At 43.2% G+C, this 18,524-nt stretch overlaps 1 protein-coding gene across 1 annotated transcript in view; it reads left to right on the forward strand.

The window, feature by feature from the left end:
• The window catches only part of fras1 (Fraser extracellular matrix complex subunit 1), a 120,502-nt gene extending 106,536 nt beyond the window's left edge, over positions 1 to 13,966 (forward strand). The window contains exons 53-75 of the mRNA XM_048243413.1: positions 356 to 506; positions 693 to 852; positions 1,428 to 1,596; positions 2,068 to 2,314; positions 2,777 to 3,121; positions 3,436 to 3,596; positions 3,685 to 3,832; positions 3,928 to 4,133; positions 4,511 to 4,667; positions 4,969 to 5,169; positions 5,286 to 5,473; positions 5,810 to 6,085; positions 6,306 to 6,538; positions 7,471 to 7,631; positions 8,024 to 8,238; positions 8,885 to 9,035; positions 9,412 to 9,519; positions 9,725 to 9,884; positions 10,101 to 10,217; positions 10,404 to 10,570; positions 11,240 to 11,445; positions 11,645 to 11,791; positions 11,913 to 13,966. Coding sequence (XP_048099370.1) covers positions 356 to 506; positions 693 to 852; positions 1,428 to 1,596; positions 2,068 to 2,314; positions 2,777 to 3,121; positions 3,436 to 3,596; positions 3,685 to 3,832; positions 3,928 to 4,133; positions 4,511 to 4,667; positions 4,969 to 5,169; positions 5,286 to 5,473; positions 5,810 to 6,085; positions 6,306 to 6,538; positions 7,471 to 7,631; positions 8,024 to 8,238; positions 8,885 to 9,035; positions 9,412 to 9,519; positions 9,725 to 9,884; positions 10,101 to 10,217; positions 10,404 to 10,570; positions 11,240 to 11,445; positions 11,645 to 11,791; positions 11,913 to 12,494 — 4,656 coding nt within the window. The 3' untranslated portion in view covers positions 12,495 to 13,966. The remainder of the gene's footprint in view (positions 1 to 355; positions 507 to 692; positions 853 to 1,427; positions 1,597 to 2,067; positions 2,315 to 2,776; positions 3,122 to 3,435; positions 3,597 to 3,684; positions 3,833 to 3,927; positions 4,134 to 4,510; positions 4,668 to 4,968; positions 5,170 to 5,285; positions 5,474 to 5,809; positions 6,086 to 6,305; positions 6,539 to 7,470; positions 7,632 to 8,023; positions 8,239 to 8,884; positions 9,036 to 9,411; positions 9,520 to 9,724; positions 9,885 to 10,100; positions 10,218 to 10,403; positions 10,571 to 11,239; positions 11,446 to 11,644; positions 11,792 to 11,912) is intronic.
• Positions 13,967 to 18,524: the final 4,558 nt, after the last annotated feature.

Raw genomic sequence — 18,524 nt, forward strand, 5'->3', positions numbered from 1 at the left:
GTCTGTTATTTTATTGTTCTACGAAGACAGTGGATACATAGTGGATTGTTATATTGGATAATATTTTACCTTTGAGTGTAACTCATATATTTAACAGTATTGGCAGGACCTTTAACTCTACAACAGCATGCTACTGAGGTGTATATCAGAGAAAAATTAAATGAAATATTTATAAAAGAAAATTGATTTTGATATTCGATGATCAAACTTTGAGAAACTTTGTGTAGCTGCTCCCACTGCACAGCCCAGACCCACTGAGTCCAGTGTTATAACACCCCCCTCTACTGGACATGTATGACATTGTTACTTACCCAGCATGAGAGGAGCTTGATGTGTGTCATTTTTATCTCCTCAGGCCACAAACCTCATCTCGAAGAAGGAGCTGCTGACTGTGGACCCAGACACCGACGATGGCCAGCTGGTCTATGATGTCACCACCTCCACCAAACATGGTTTCCTGGAGAGCAAACTCAAGCCTGGCACACCGATCACCACATTCACCCAAGGTGCTCATCACAGCCCAGACTGTCTGTAGGAATGGTAGACAGATAGAATAGAGAGATTCCCTTATATTGCAAGCATATTGCAAGCAATACAAGATATCAAATATCCTAGTGATGCATTTCGCTAGTCTAATTGGGTCAAATTACTGACGAAAGGTTTCATGTGAAATGTGAATGTCTCTCCTCCAGCGGACATCAATCTGGGTCTGATCCGTTACGTGCTGAAGGAGGGCAGTGGCCTGGAGACCAGTGACAATTTCAAATTCCTGGTGAAGGACAGCAAGCCCAACGTGGTCAGCGACAACATGTTCCACATTCAGTGGTCTCTCATCAGCTTCGAGCACAAGAGGTGAGGGCTGCAGTAAATCAGTCAAGCTGAATCCGTTCCCTCATGTTTTTGTGTAATTAAATGAGCATGATGTGTACAATGATCCTCATCTAGTACTGAGCCTGCAAGTACTTTTTTCAGGCTAGAGTGGACTTTAGGAGATGTTAGTTCACATCCAAATTGCTGTAGGTGTTCTACATAAAGGAGCTTATTCGTGGTTAAGAGCATTGGCCATAATAGTCTCCATGACACACGTTTTCCTTTGAGTTTCTCCTCTGATGTCTGGTAACCACAGTGCATACTCAGGGCCAGATGTACTGTACGTACATTTGCGAACGTAGCGTTATCAGCGCCATGGACAAACTGCATATTGCGAACGCAATCAGACCCAAGTTTCCGTCGTATTTATCAAACTTTCAATCCATAGTGTAAACTGTGACTTTCTCTGCCAGTCAGTGCTTTTAGATGAAAATGTCCACATAAGAAGTCAACTGAAGCTCTGTATAATTATGTTGTGGTATGTCAACAGTGCGTTGCTTTCTGATGCATGAAAATACAGACAAAGAGACACCCAAACCTGTTCCTTGTGTCCGCAGCTACAACGTGAGTGAGAAGGCAGGCACGGTAGCCGTGACGGTGAAGCGAACAGGCAATCTGAACCAGTATGCCATCGTGCTGTGCCGCACAGAGCAGGGCACTGCCACCTCCACCTCCAGTGTGGGCTCTCGGCCTGGACAGCAAGACTATGTGGAGTATGCTGGGCAGGTACGATTAAAAACCCACAGATCACAGATATACTGTAGATAGGGTCCATCTCACAACTTCATACTTCCAATGTCATTTCTATGTCTTGCCACAATCACACTTAGTTTGTGTAGATGTATGGCCTTTGTGTAGATGTATGGTCTTATTGTTATGACTTATTAGCTAAACTTTTTCTTTGTTCAGCACTTTGGCTCAACCCCTGTTGTTTTTAAATGTGCTATATAAATAAATGACTTGACTTGACTTGACTATGGAAAGCATTTGTTTACAAAGGAATTCCTAAATTGCACAGTTGCAGAACACATTTTAGGATAACTTTCTACTGATAATCTTAATTAATAAACCTTACTGTGGATCTATGGTATGTTACTTTGTAATTTATTGTAATAGTGCTGCCATTTACCAGGTTTATGTCATTCATCATTCAGACATGTACTGTAATACAGAAATCACTTTTCCCCCATGTTACAGGTACAGTTTGATGAAAGAGAGGACACTAAGGTGTGCACCATCGTGATCAACGACGACCAAGTGTTTGAGAACATCGAGAGCTTCAACGTGGAGCTGAGCATGCCCGTCTATGCCCTCCTGGGCCCTGTGACCCGTGCCAAGGTCCACATCAACGACACGGAGGACGAGCCAATGCTGCAGTTTGACAAGAAGACTTACCACGTAAACGAAAGCACCGGCTTCGTCTTCGTTCCCATCGAGAGGAAAGGTCCGGTCACCCACTGCTGTTCACTTGCACACATTTACTCTCAGTCTGAGACAGCATTGCCTTAGCTAAAACATTATCTGCATTTAGATTCCATGCTGAGTGGGGAAGGGGAAGTTAGGAAACATTACATTTACATTATATTAGCACACTAATTAGTATCAGCTAGATTAGTGAATTGTATGCATCCAGTCTCAGACATAATATTATTATACTGTAATTACATTTCTTTCCTTTTATATAATTGTACATTTTAAATTGTTAAATTGTTAAATAAAATGTTGTTTGTTTATTTGCTGTTTGTGATAGTCAAACTTTGAGAACTCATCCATAATTATTATAATTATAATTTATCCATATAATTCATCCATTATTATTATCTGTTTTACACCATTGTAAACCACGGCATTATGGCTGCTAGTGTCAGCTCTGACGCGCCCGACCTCTCTGTCTATCCCCCTCCAGGAGACACGAGCAGCACGGTCTCGGCTCTCTGTTACACCGTGCCCAAGTCGGCCAAGGGCAGCAGCCTGCACGCCCTGGAGTCCGGCTCCGACTACAAGACCCGTGGCATGTCCAACGACAACCGCGTCATCTTCGGGCCAGGCGTGAGCATGTCCACGTGCGACGTGAAGTTGATCGACGATAGCGAGTACGAGCTGTCCGAGGAGTTTGAGCTGGTCCTGTCGGACACCTCGGACAACGCACGCATGGGCGGCATCACGGTGGCGAAGGTTGTGATCGACGGACCCAACGATGCCTCGACCGTGTCCCTTGGCAATGCGACCTTCACCTTCAGTGAGGATGCAGGTGAGTTGGAGTTGTAGTGGCTGATGCTTAACACTGGAACATTTGCTGTACGTCGTAAAAGAAGAATGAAAACTAATAAACATACAGTATACATTTTTTGAATCAGGGATTCTTCGAATCAGAGATTCTTTGAAGATTTGAATTGAGATTCTTTGAATTAGAGATTCTTTGAACTAGAGATTCTTTGAAGATTTTAATTGAGATTCTTTGAATTAGAGATTATTTGCAGACTCTCCCTATGTGTGTTCCTCCCTTGAGTGGCTCTTTTGAATAATGTCCTTGTATTCTTATACCGCCCCCCTCCCCCTCTACAGGAACCATTGAGATCCCTGTGGTCAGACACGGCAGTGACCTCTCCTCAGTGGCCTCCGTGTGGTGTGCCACCAGACCTGCTGACCATGACTCGGCTACGCCCGGAGTCGACTACATCCCCAGCTCCAAGAAAGTGGAGTTCAAGCCTGGGGTCACAGAGGAGGTACAGCGCATTGCCTTTCTCAGCATATGCTTAAGTTCAAACACAGCGCAAAAACCTGTTTTATATTTATTTCCTTGACTCTTCACAGACCTGCAGCCTCACCATCATGGATGACGTCCAGAATCCCACCATTGAGGGGTCAGAGTCCTTTGTGGTTTTCCTGAGCTCTCCGCAGGGGGCTGTCCTCGTTGAGCCACACGAGGCGTCCGTCCTCATCACCGACACCTTCCTGGACAGTACGTACCACGCACAGATCCACCAAAAGCACTAAAACACATTGCGTTTCCCTGAATTTGCAGCAACACAACGTTCCGCTTTTCTCCTGTACTAGTTCCCAGCATGCACTTTGAGAAGGTGAAGTTCACAGTAAAGGAGAAAGACGGCGTCCTGCACATCCCAATTGTCCGCACCGGGGACCTGTCCTACAAGTCATCTGTCCGCTGCTACACGCGCACCATGTCCGCCATGGTGATGGACGACTTTGAAGAGAGGCAGAATGTGGACGCCTCCCGGGTCACCTTCCTGAAGGGGGAGAGGGTAACAATTTCTCCAAGTAGCGCACAATCATTCAGCAGATGGGAGAAAATGAGCTGCTGGGAATTTAGGTTGCTCAGGAGACTACAAAGCAGTGACGGTTTAAATCATACTCAATCTAAGTTTTAATAAGATCCTTGGAAACCTAATGGGTTCTGACATTGGCAAATTATTGAAATTAACTGAATACGCTTCAGCAACCTCCCCCATCAGTCTCCAACATAACTTTTCCCAAATAAAACTTTTTAATCTTCTCCTTACCCTGAAAAAGAACTGTTTAGCGGAAAGCTAATAAAACTTGTTAGAATGCAGCATGGTATGCCATCAGCATTTATGCAGTGGAGTTCCAATCCACTAATTGGAACTCTGTTGATTGACAGGTGAAGAACTGCACGGTGCACATCAACGACGACTCGGTGTTCGAGCCCGAGGAAGAGTTCCAGGTGCATCTGGGATCTCCTCAGGGTGATCACTGGGGGGGAGCCATGATTGGTGTGAACGACATTGTTACGGTCACCATCACCAATGACGAGGATGGTAAGCTTCTGAGTGTTTTGAGAACTGTTTTGTGTCTCAATGTTATTTGGTCATCACCATTTTGTAGAAAGTAGAAGATTAGTTTTGATAGTAAGTAAGTACTCATGTTAAGTACGACTGAGAAAAAGTCTGTTTAGATGGACACGAAGTCATGACCAACATAACATAGAATAAATGTAAAATTCTGAATAAAAGAGAATTCTATGCCTTTTATTGAAGCAGTTGTAAAGAGAAATACATTAACAGATATGATGATAGGCTTTATAATGTCTTCCAAATGTGGTGCCTGTGACTCCCTTAGCCCCCACCATTGAGTTTGAACAAGCCTCCTACCAAGTGCGGGAGCCTCCAGGGCCTGACGGAATCGAGGTGCTGAACATCAAAGTCATCCGCAAGGGAGACCTGGACCGCACCTCCAAGATCCGCTGCAGCACCCGGGACGGCTCGGCCCAGTCCGGAGTGGACTACAACCCCAAGAGCCGAGTCCTCAAGTTCAGCCCGGGTCAGTGTTCTGTGAATCCGCTTTTTGAATTAGTTTCCATTTTTGTTCTGAGGTGTAGTTTTGACAAGTTAGCTTTTCAGTAAACTAACGTTGAGTGATCGTCTTTATGTGTATAGGCATGGACCACATCCTGTTCAAGGTGGAGATCTTGTCCAATGAGGATAGGGAGTGGCACGAATCTTTTTCATTGGTCCTTGGCCCAGACGACCCTGTGGAGGCTGTGCTTGGGGAGATCACTATGGCAACAGTGACTATTTTGGATCAGGAGGCTGCAGGAAGCCTCATCCTCCCTTCTCCACCAATAGTAAGAGATGACAATCCCTCTTCAACATCTCCAACGTTTACTCTTCCTACAGAAATCCAGTGAAGAATCTCAGATATATTGAGTATATAAATTGAGTATACAGTAAATACACTACAGTATGTCATTTAGCTACAGTAGGTGAAATCAGTGGGCCTTGTTAAATAAAATATTCAATTTGCAATCCACAGTGGTTTGATAACCTCTTACCCTTTTATATGATTTGATGGAACTATTACACCTTATAGTTGATCAAATCTTTCAGTGACTTATTCTATTATAGATATTCTGTGTTAAGCTTTATTCTCCTCTCACACACCTCTGGTATCTCCTCTGTAGGTGGTCTCCCTGTCAGACTATGACAACGTACAGGAAGTGACCAAAGAGGGCAGCAAGAAGACCCCGTCCCCGGGCTACCCCCTGGTGTGCGTGACCCCATGTGACCCCCACTACCCCAAGTACTCGGTCACGAAGGAACGCTGTGAGGAGGCGGGCATCAACCAGACCTCCATCCACTTCAGCTGGGAGGTGGCAGCGCCCAGAGATGCCAGCGGTGCCCGCTCCCCGTTTGAGACAGTGACCGACACCACGCCCTACACCAGCATCAACCACATGGTCAGTCTGAATCCTCACAGGCATATAGTACTCCACTGAGTTGTACAACAACAATACGAGTTGTATAGTTCCCATTACGTGTAAAGAAGGAGAGCTCTTTTTAGCACTTCCTCTAGCACTTAGATAAGGAGTGGTCATTTCCATTGTTATTGTTGACATGTTCTGTGTTTGTGTGTGTGTGTGTGCGTGTGCGTGTGTGTGTGTGTGTGTGTGTGTCCAGGTGCTGGACAGCATCTACTTCAGCCGGCGCTTCCACGTGCGCTGCGTGGCTCAGGCGCGGGACAAGGACGGCCACCTGGGCACGCCGCTCCGCAGTAACATCGCCACCATCGGCACCGAGGGCTCCATCTGCCACACGCCCGTCACCACGGGAACCGCCCGCGGCTTCCAGGCCCAGTCCTTCATCGCCACACTCAAATACCTGGACGTGAAGCACAAAGAGCACCCCAACAGGTGAGCAGAGAGGGCCACTGATGGAGTGGTAGCTGATGACTGTTGGATCCCCTGGTCATTGCGTTGTGTTTTAGTTCTAATGTCTGTATTGAAGATGATCAATAAAGCTTGACGGCTGGATCAGGATCAGTGATCAGATGATGATTTATTGTAGATGGTAAAACAATAAAGAATAGAACACAGGCTAATTCTCGAACAGTAAAACGGCACAGTTGTGGTTGTTACTAGAAGCGGGCTGCTGCTGAGCGTTTTGACAGAAGATGCTCTCTGAGTCACTTCCTCGAGTCCAAACCTAAGACAAAGCCCATTATATTAAAACATACGAACGTAAATCATGCCAACGTGGCAGGTGCCAACCATAAAACCATCTCTGACCAGCTGGAAATACTAGCCCGAACAGAACAACACATTATCTTCCTCGGCCCATGTTATGACTGATGTTCCTCGGATGTTCCTGAGCAGGCCTAAGCCTCCCTTAGTGTCCACATCTGGTCAGGCTTTTGGTATTCGACAAAGTTATATACAATGGTAAGGACCTCTCCCCGTTGTATACAGAAGTAACATACTGTATGAACACATCAGAATACAGTGAGAATACCCCTGAATTCTACATGACTTATAAATGCAAGAGAATTGTATCATTAAAGAATTATCACAGTATAATATAAGTATTGTCAGCTAAGATGCCTTGTTAGTTAAGCATTTAAGACAACAAGAAATAAAGAATTAGAAAAAATATATATATTACTCTTTTCCAGCCTAGCAGGTTCAGTGTGACATAGTCAAGGATTTGGTGTTGAAATTACATTAACAAATATCAAGTGTCAATCATTGCTGTGTATGTAATTGACATGTACAGCCCTACCGCTGGCAGTGACTGATGTATATACGTGTGTGTGTGTGTGTGTGCATGCGCGCTCTGTATGTGGCAGGATCCACATCTCTGTCCAGATCCCTCACCAGGACGGCATGCTGCCCCTGGTGTCCACCATGCCCCTGCACAACCTGCACTTCCTACTCTCCGAGTCCATCTACCGACACCAGCACATCTGCTCCAACCTGGTCACCATCAGGGACCTGCAGGGCATCTCAGGTGAGCCAGCCCACGCCTCTCAGAGCATGTGGCAATCACAGAACAGAACAGTTTTATGTGGGTTTTGTTCTCTAAATTATCGAAGCAGAAAAGTTTTGAAATTCCTCCCAGAGTTTAATCCATAAAAGGCTATAAATATCAAATGAGCTCCTAGAATCTCACAAGGTCTTGAAATATGTATGCACCCCATAGATATGAACACCCAAGCGAAAATGTTTTAAATGAATTTGTACAAGAACCCCTGCTTTCACCACCCCAGTCAGACAGAACTAATGACTATCGTTCTTTGCATTATTTCCAATAATAACCACCTATTAATTTTTTTTTTGAGGGGAGAGCATATAATGTGTGATTTGTCTTATCAGTTATTTATGGTTGTCTGTGTGTTCCAGAGACTGGCTTCCTGGATGATGTATCGTACGACAGTATTTCCCTGGGCCCTGGCTTTGACCGGCCCTACCAGTTCAACCCGGGTGTGAGAGAGCCAAAGACCATCCAGCTCTACAAACACTTAAACCTGAAGAGCTGTATCTGGACTTTCGATGCCTACTATGACATGACCGAGCTCATCGACGTCTGTGGGGGCTCGGTCACGGCAGACTTCCAGGTTAACAAGAGTCAATATATATAACTTTATCACTTTGAGCGTAATGTTGAACACTCAAGCAACCTATAATCTAATGAGGATATCTGAGCTTGGTTGAGTTAAGTTAATGTGTCGAAGCCAAGGCCCCTTTGACACATCATTTGAATTAAATTTGACTACCTTTAAGCCAGACGACTCATACCCTTAGTGATCCAGAGGCAGGCTCATTATTTTGCCTATATTTGCATGTGTCTCGCCTACATTGTATTCAAATTACCTGACCATAGTGCTCAGCTGCATATGCAATTGGTTTGATTGTAAACGTTATTTTAAACTGTCCAAAATATGAAACTTAAAGGCTTGAAGTAATTTATTCTGAAATTCAGTAATTAATTCGTTAATCAATCAAATTGGTTCCCATAATGAATTGCTCATATTGTTCCAGCCGTTGGCTTTTACAACTTTATGTAACTCTACGCTCTCTAAGAAACTAAAATCAATCAAGCAAAAAGACTTTGCACTTTGAATTATTCCTAATTTGATCAATCATAATTCAATAATTCATAAACCCTAATTTATAATTCACATCCTCTTAAAAAAGTAATACTTTTATATTAAAAAATTATATTTTTCCTGAAACTCACTGCGTTCCTGTGTGCCCTCTCAGGTGCGGGACTCTGCTCAGTCCTTCCTGACGGTGCAGGTCCCTCTTTACGTGTCCTACATCTACGTGACGGCGCCTCGCGGCTGGGCCTCTCTGGAGCATCACACCGAGATGGAGTTCTCCTTCTTCTATGACACCGTGCTCTGGAGGACAGGTACTGTACACTGCCAATCCAGGTGTACTTACACCATCGGGTGGCCTGTTATACACTATAGATATTGCAGATAGCGTTGTACATACTGTATGAATTAACATTGTAATGTAAGTTATGATCCCATACATCATATTATTGGGCTTTGTGAATGTAGTTTACTTTCTAATCGACTTATCCTAAGCAGTCAATAGCGTCATTTATACAGTAAGTCATCATAATGTAAAGTCTGACCCACAGTATAAACGGGGCTAATGTCTTCTAGCCATGCTTTATGAGTTTGCCCCATGTGTACATCACTCACTCTGGTTCGTCTCCCTTCTCTGTCATTTCCTGTCCCTTTTATGCCAATCAAACATTCCTGTGCCCCCCCCTATAGGTATTCAGACAGACAGCGTACTATCAGCAAGGCTGCAGATCATACGAATATTCATCAGGGAAGATGGACGACTGGTGATTGAGTTTAAAACACACGCCAAATTTAGAGGTAGGTTATTCTTCGGAGTGCTGATGCCTATTGTGTTTGACTGTCCCTGTGTTTTATGGACATGTTTAAACCTTGATAAAGGCTGTTTGGTGAACCATTGATCTTGAATAAATTATATTAAAAGAGATCAGAGTGTGTGGCTACTCTGTCCGTATTTTGTATGGACATGCTAACATGCTAACCCAGTACTCTGTGCACAATCCAGGCCAGTTTATCCCAGAGCACCACACGCTTCCTGGGCACAAGTCTCACCTCATGGCCCCAGACCACTTGGGGGGCATTGACTTTGACCTTCAGCTGCTGTGGAGCGCCCAGACCTTTGACTCCCCTTACCAGCTCTGGAGGGCCACTAGCTCCTACAGCAGGTACAGCCCTGCAATAAAACAAAATGACCTCATTTAATTTAATTAATTAATTTATTTATTTATTAAGACATCACTCACATTTCTGTAAATGTGCCGGTGTTAGCCAGTCCAGCCGGCTAATTTTCAACTGCAGTCCTTTAGCAAGATGTTGTAGGCCTTGTGGATCTGCTTGCAGTAGTGTGGGACCTGAGTGGTGGTTTCTACTGTGTGTTCCAGGAAGGACTACTCCGGGGAGTACACTGTCCTCCTCATCCCCTGCACTGTGCAGCCCACTCAGCCTTGGATCGACCCCGGAGACAAACCCCTGTCCTGCACAGCCCATGCCCCTGAGAAGTACGTCAGTGCCTAGTCCTCAAATGCCGAACAAACTCAACTTTTACAATGCATTAAGTCATCAAATACAGCACTCAACCAACTATGTTTACTGTCCAGAACAGCAGGATGTTTTGCATTGCTTATTTATGTTATTTCATATAGAGTAGATAGTGATTTAAGGATGGTTTTTCTGTCTGTTGCTAGATTCCTGGTGCCCATTGCCTTCCAGCAGACCAACCGCCCAGTGCCAGTGGTCTACTCTCTCAATACTGAATTCCAGCTTTGTAACAATGAGAAAGTGTTCATGATGGATCCCTCCACTGCAGACATGTCAATGGCTGAGATGGACTACAAAGGAGCCTTTTCAATGGGTAAAGACACTGCCTGCTGTTTTATGAATAATTAAGACCAAGAACAAGGTTGTTAGTACACACATTTTCTAATTTCCCTTCCTCTTTTGTTGCTCTGAGTCCCAGTACGTCCTCATTCAACTTTCTCTCATCCAATATTTATCATTTCAATGCGAGCGACAGAATAGAAAAAACAGGGTGTACGACAAAAGTTAAGCTCAGAATGGCAGCATGGTGTTGCTTGCAGCCAGTGAGGGCATTCTAATTGAAAACAAGGCAATTTGTTGCTGCCATTCACTTGCATTGCATTGCATTGCAGGCAGCCGTGGCCTACTGGTTAGCGCTTCGGACTTGTATCCGGAGGGTTGCCGGTTCAAGCCCCGACCAGTAGGAACGGCTGAAGTGCCCTTGAGCAAGGCACCTAACCCCTCACTGCTCCCCGAGCGCCACTGTTGTAGCAGGCAGCTCACTGCGCCGGGATTAGTGTGTGCTTCACCTCACTGAGTGCCAAATTTCCCTTACTGGATCAAAAGTATATATATATATATATATATATATATATATATACTTATATATATAGTTATAATTACTGTAGGACATGGTGTGAGTGTGTCAGTACACTGTGATAGGAATATTTTGTCCTGTGACTCCCTTTCTTCACTCTGAAATGCCATGCGTCTGTGTGTGCAGGTCAGACCCTCTATGGTAGAGTGCTGTGGAACCCGGAGCAGAACCTCAACGCGGCCTACAAGCTCCAGTTGGAGAAGGTGTATCTATGCACAGGGAGAGACGGATATGTTCCTTTCTTCGACCCCACGGGAACCCTTTACAACGAAGGCCCCCAATATGGGTGCATTCAGCCTAACAAACACCTCAAGCACAGATTCCTGCTGCTGGTAGGTCAATTGAAACCTGTCTGCCACGCTGTCAGGCTAGGGACGAAAAAATGCAGTTAGTTGTTAAACTGGTTTTGCTACCTTTGGGTGTCACCTGGATCGGACAATGAAATGTAAATTATTAAGAAAACAATAGGCTTTATTGAAACAGTCACTTCTCTGTGGTGAAATGATCTGTTCAACTAAATCTATCTTGCAGGATCGGAAACAGCCAGATGTCTGTGATCGTTACTTCCATGACGTTCCATTTGAGGCCAACTTTGCATCTGACAGTCCAGATTTCCAGACCATGAGTGCAATGCCAGGTGTCGACGGCTTCACCATAAAGGTTGATGCCCTTTATAAGGTCAGCAAAAGATCTCTTTTCAGACAAATAATGAATACTTTTGTCCAAAAGATCATCCAAAAGAATAATATTATTCTTCTGTGCTAGTTGTGGATTCTGACAATCTGAGGCTGTTCTGTAGGTGGAGGCAGGGCACCAGTGGTACCTACAGGTCATCTATGTGATCGGACCAGAGTCCACCACAGGCCCTCGGATCCAGCGCTCGCTGACCTACGAGCTGAAGCGCAGCCGCCGGGACCTGGTGGACCGGTCAGGCCACCTCACGCTGGACGAGTCTCTTATCTACGACAACGAGGGTGACCAGGTGAAGAACGGCACCAACATGAAGACGCTCCGGCTGGACGTGCAGCCCTCGGCCACCTTCAACCCGCAGGTGAGCAGCTCCATTGGGGGCGGCGTGGCCGCCGTCACCTTGCTGGTCCTGGTGCTGTTGGCTACCTGCTTCGTCATGCGGAGGTGCCGCCGCGCCACCAGGAAGAAGCTCCCCAAGAAGAGCCCGGCCGAGGAGTACCCGCTCAACACCAAGGTGGAGGTGTGCATCGAGCGCTTCGAGAAGAACCTCAACAGCAAGCACTGCACCGTCAGGAACGTCAACATCCTCCACAAGAGCCCCGAGTCCTGCAAGGTGAACGGCGTCAAGGTCAAGCAGGTGAACCTGGAGGTCAAGCTTCACAACAACTTGAACGACGGAACTGAAGTCTGATCCTTCATCGAAAGTATTTTATGGAAAAAAAACTCCCTTCCCCACCCCTTATTTCTATCACTGTTTGTAATTATGAGATGAGATTATTATTAATGTATTTTTATACGACCATTTCAAAAGGGAAGTGTGCATGTGTGTCAGCTATGCATCATAAATCATTTCACAACTGAGCTACCTCAGTGACAGGAAAAAAGAACACAAAAAGAAGACTTAAGAACCACTTTTACATGATGTCTTCTTCGAACTACGTAATGGTTTTCCATTTCCACAGATATCTACATAAAGCATTGCTTTTCTTCAGGTACAGCAACATCACCACAGCAACATATCCAGGGGTAGCTCAGGCACTTTTACTCCATATTGCTTTGATGAATGGTTCAATTGTCTGGCAGAGTTACTACTGAAAGTCACAGCACAACCACTATTTTTAAAAAATAAATAAAAAGTATTAAAGACACATAGAAAGTGCCAGCACTTTGGACAGAGCAAGCTGTGTAAATATTGTTTTAAAAGTGCAATTATCTTATGACTTGGTCATCCCTCATTCGCTGCAGGTGTGAGTGTGGAGTTTGATAGGTAGCTTCATCAATGTTCTTAGCTTTTAATTAAACCACTGGTGTGCCATGAATTACTGTTAAGTGTGATTTTTTTTAGGCTGAAATCAAGCAATTGTCCAAAGCGGTTTGTTATCAACTTAATGTAACTCATCAGAACACTGTCTGTAACTTGCCATCTTGTGACAGAACAAAACGAATGTGTTCTGATGAATTGTGCACTTTTAAAAAAATACTGTAGATTGTATTGATTGTCTACTAGCTCACTCCAAATGCTGTTTTGATTCTTTAACCACAGATATGAGATGGTTAAAAAATACTTAACTACTGTTTTATACAACGTGTACTCTACTATTATATTATCTGCCAAATAACCCCATGTTTTTTAGTATTGTTTAATGTACATACACATTCTGAACACAATCATGTTGATTTTTTTTTTTTTGTCTCATCAAGTTATGTTGCGTTATGACATATTGTATTACCCACATACAAAGTATAATGTACGTATGTAGCCCTACTGTTGTATTTTAATTAATCTTTCAAGATGCATTCATCTGATGGATATGAAATGGTGCTGATTTGAGAGTCCTTCTGGCTTATGGATGCTAACCATAGCCTACATTGTCTTCATGGTTACAATAAGTGGATAAATTGATTTCATTGTTGTCATCAGTTTGTTTAATATTTTCTTTTGCTCTTTTATTTGTTAACCCTCTCACTGTTTCTGTTCATATGTCAGTCTATCTCTGTTTCATCTTTGGTCAGCTATGAGAATGGTGTGCCTATCACTTTAGCATTGGGAGATTTTAGGAAATAACATATTTTTGGTGCTATCATTTGTGGAAAATAACAATGCTCTAATAAGATGCCTGTATTCTGTGCCTTTTTAGTAATAAAGTGAAAAAATTACCCTGATGTAGCCTATTTTTTTTGCGTGTTGTGGAGTTTGTCAACTATTTTAGGCCTACCTATGAAGAAGTGTCCTAGAGTGTTCCTAGTAAACAAAACAAGCTTACTGGGCAGTTCCAGCGTTATGGATGTGACAATTGGACTCATATTGGTAAACAAAATGCCTTAGAGTGGGGGCAAAATTAGTATCAGTGAATTAATTTGCATAACTTTTAATGCAACCTCTGTCCTCTGAATACTGAGAAATCCTCAAATGTCATATAATCAATTTCATCCTAAGAATACAAGGCATTTTATCAGCGTTATGGATGTGACATGAAATGGACACACTTTTATGAGAGATTACAGGTTTTCTACAAACTTTGTGAATTTTAAAGGAAACTGCCGAAACTATGATATATGTACCATGAAGGAGACTTGAATGAACACAAAAAGTGTGTTTTTGAAACTATGGGTCATTTTCGTAATGCATTATGTAGGAAAAACTGGCGTTATGGATGTGACGTGTCTGAACCAGTCCTCGACAAACTACATAAAACACATAAATAAGTAGTGAATTTTGATTTTTTGAATTTTGATTTTGAATTTTGAAACAATTGAAATGGTAATCATGAAAAACTAGCGATGAAATTATTGCTTCCTCAGTGCCCACTAAGATCCACAGGAAGAATCAGGATAACAAGTAATTTAAAATATAAAAAAGAAATGTATTTTTTTCTTTTACCGTCATCAATTTTGGTCAGTGATTCCCGGGTTACTGAAACACCAGGGAACATGAAACTTGGTGGCCACTCCCCTAAATAACTAGCCCTACCTGAACCGTTGCACCCAAGATGACAAAATATTTATGGTATGTTAGTCTCAAGAGCCCGCATGAACCTAACCCATACCCACTCATTTGTGATTTGCACACATAAAGTACATGCACGCACGTGCACACACGTACATGCACACAGACGCACATGCGCACACACACACACACACACACGCACGCACGCACAGTCGCACACATACAGACAGGCAAGCACACACACACATAAACACATACAGACAGGCAAGCACACACACATGCACAAACACCCACCCACATGAATGCAGACACATAAACACACACACACAGGCACGCATACGCATGTGGGCATGCAAACATAATACGCGCACACACACACATAAACACACAAACACAGGCACGCGATACGCATGCACACACACAGACACACACACACACACACACACACACACACACTCTAATAAACAAAAGCAAACTCACATATGCACACACTCATTTACATGCACATGAGTTGCAGGAGTAGGAGATGGAGACAAATTGACAAGCGTGATTTATTTTTGCGAAGAGAATATGCAGGGCTGAGAGGCGGTCATATTTTGTACCGCTATGCGGTACATCTAGTTTATTGCTGCCCTTACTCATGTTACTCTGTGGGTATTAGCTGCAGAGGACCTGACACTTCAAATGCTGTCATATCGCGTCACATTTAAAATTAAACTGTGTTAAGCAGACGTGAACGGCAGGCTGAACAGATCTGCAACAGAAGGAGGTTGCTATTAGCCTGGCGGGCCATCCTATATCATTGAAATGTATAGTCTGGAATCGAACCATTCACCTCGCTTAATCCAATGGGCGGGCAGAGAATTGTCTTTCAAACTGCCTAGGCATGCAATAGGCCAGCGCTACGACCAAAACGGCAAATACATCCTTCTTCGAAAGGAAAAACTTAAGTGCATTGTGTTGCTCAACTTTCAAAGAAAAGCACAAGTCCAACTCCTCCAAAGTTGACGCCAACGCCGATTCAAACAACCGCTCTTCGTTCGCCATAGCCACCTTCCTTGTTGTTCACGTCGCAGGACTGTCGTTATCCTGTTAAGCCCGCCTTAAGACTCAAACAAAATAGAGCGCTGTGATTGGATGATGTCCACAGCGTCAGCCAATAGAAATCCCTATGGTTTGATACTAGACGTACAGGCTGAGCAAATTAATTTGCCGCTGCTAGGGTGCGTCTAGATTTCTAGGCTAGGTTGCTATGTTAACTCCAGCTGCAAAGTCAGCCATCTTCACCAGCTAACACGATAATCCAGTTACTGTACAACATTAGTATGACAGTTACAGGAAGATAATCGCTCAGATTTTCGTTATTAGGCCACTTGAAAATAGGATATGGCTAGGCTAATCACTGGAGGTGTTTTAATATTATGTTTGTTTTGCTAATGGTTAGGCAAGGCCTCCCTGTGGTTTTGATCAACCTAATAATCTTTGAAATGTCAGTTGTAAACACTAAGTTGAAATGTGGTGAAACTGACATGCCACCAGAACAGACGTTTTATCGGCATTGAGGTATAATAAAGTCCCCAGTAAATTCACATTATGTAACATCCATAATGTCACATCCATAACGCACCATTAAAGGTTTTTTAAAGTAAGAAAGGGGCACAATTTGGTCATCACACTTTACATTGATATAAATCAGCTTTGCACAGACACTATGGACATTGTCGCATCAACACTGTATATGTAGCATAAACTTTTCCTAAAAAATGTTATGGATGTGACATGGCCATGGAACTTGCTGACTTAAAAACAAAAGCCTTACAAATGTAAGGAGTTGTGCTCTTAAAGGCAAGCTGAGCATATCCATTGCTCTACCATTCCCTTGTCAATCTGGAATTTGTCAAATGACACAATTTGTTTGAACATTGGGTCCATTTATCCACTTTTGAAATATGGATAATATTACCATGTAAAAAAAGTTGTTTCTGTATGGTTGCACACCATATTTATGATGTAAAAAGAGTGTCATTCTTCATCAAATTCAATCAGATCAGTTACAAACAATAAAATATAGACTTAAATGAAGATTTTAACAACAGTTCTATTTGCGTATGCACAACTTTTTTTCCATGGTAAGGATGACCTTTGCATGGAATTGCCCTATATTAATTATAATATAGTTATTATATTATAGTATAGTATAGTAAACCAGACAAACACTGTTTATTTCATCGACAGTGGTTTATTTAACTAGATGTACCGCAGAGCGGTACAAAATATGACCACCGCCCAGTCCAGCACATTTTTTCCACAAAAATAAATCACGCTGAAAGGCCTATATGATTCTAACTGTCTCACTAAATTGCATTATCCACACTCAATTCTCACTGGTATCTGCTAGACAACAAGTACCAAAACATGATTAGTTCATAGATTTCACATGTAAAATTAATTTTATTACAACCCCACCCCCATCATGCCTGTTCATAATTCTGAGAAATTTGTGTGTGCATGTATGCGTGTACATGTTTATGTTTGAGTGTGTGTGTGTGTGTGTGTGTGTGCATGTGCATGCATGCGTACATATGTCTACTGTGTGAGTATGTGTCATGTATGATTACTGTGAATGTATGTGTGTGCGTGTGTATCTGTTTATGCACATGTGTGCACATGGAATGGGTTAAGATGACCCCTGGAGGCAAACATGTGGAAAAAATTGGTCATCCTAGGCCCTACGGTTCTCAAGATATTCACAGAAAAATGTGTCTGGTTCCATGCTATCCATGTGGGGTTACATGCCCACCAAGTTTCGTGTACCCCGGTCTTTCAGTGTCCCGGGAATCCTTGTTGGTGTACGGTCACTATATGTACACATAAATTATTTTATCGTAAGGCCCCCCATGAACGAAAGTACACAAAACTTGGCATGCATTCGGAGGGTGTCATAATGATCCTACACTTTCAATTTTGTGCAGTTTTTAACCATGTCAGCCAGAGATATTGTGATGAAAACACCTAATGTTTTGCTTTTTAATTTTTAACTAGGTGGCGCTATACATGAAATAAGTGGTAATGGGATGGGTTGACATGCCCCCTTAAGACCAACATACAAAAAAAAGGTGGACCTCCTAGGCCTTACGGTTCTTGAGATATTCACAGAAAACTGTCTCCGGCCACCTACAGGCCAGTTGGTGTATAGTAACATAAATTAATTTATTGTGTGGCCCCCCATGAGCGGAATTCCACGAAACTTGGCATGCATTCAGAAGGTGTCATAATGATCCTACACTTCCAATTTCGTGCAGTTTTGACTATATTAGGTCACAGATACCTGCGATTACAACACCTCATTTTTACTTTTTGTGTTTAACTAGGTGGCGCTATACATGAAATGAGTGGTTATGGAATGGGTTGACATGGCCCTTTGAGATCAACATACATGGTCCTCCTAAACCCTACGGTTCTCGAGATATTCACAGAAAACTGTGTCTGCCCTACTCTCCTTTCGGGGGTTCCAGTCCGGGGCTACAGATCAAAACGAAAAACGATGGTTCCATGCCATCCATGTGGGGTTACATGCCCACCAAGTTTAGTGTATCCCGGTCTTGTGTCCCGGGAATCCTTGACGGAAATTTGGACATGCGAAAAAGAAAAAAAAAATCTGACTAAACCATATGCTTCGCTGCGCGGCGGTCATAAGAAGTAGAATTGCCAGAGGGCGGGCCATTAAGTAGCCTAACCCAAATTGTTCAGGTGACTGACACCATTTCCTTTGAC

The sequence above is a fragment of the Alosa alosa genome, chromosome 5 (assembly GCF_017589495.1).
Source record: "Alosa alosa isolate M-15738 ecotype Scorff River chromosome 5, AALO_Geno_1.1, whole genome shotgun sequence".
NCBI classification, from domain to species: Eukaryota; Metazoa; Chordata; class Actinopteri; order Clupeiformes; family Clupeidae; genus Alosa; species Alosa alosa.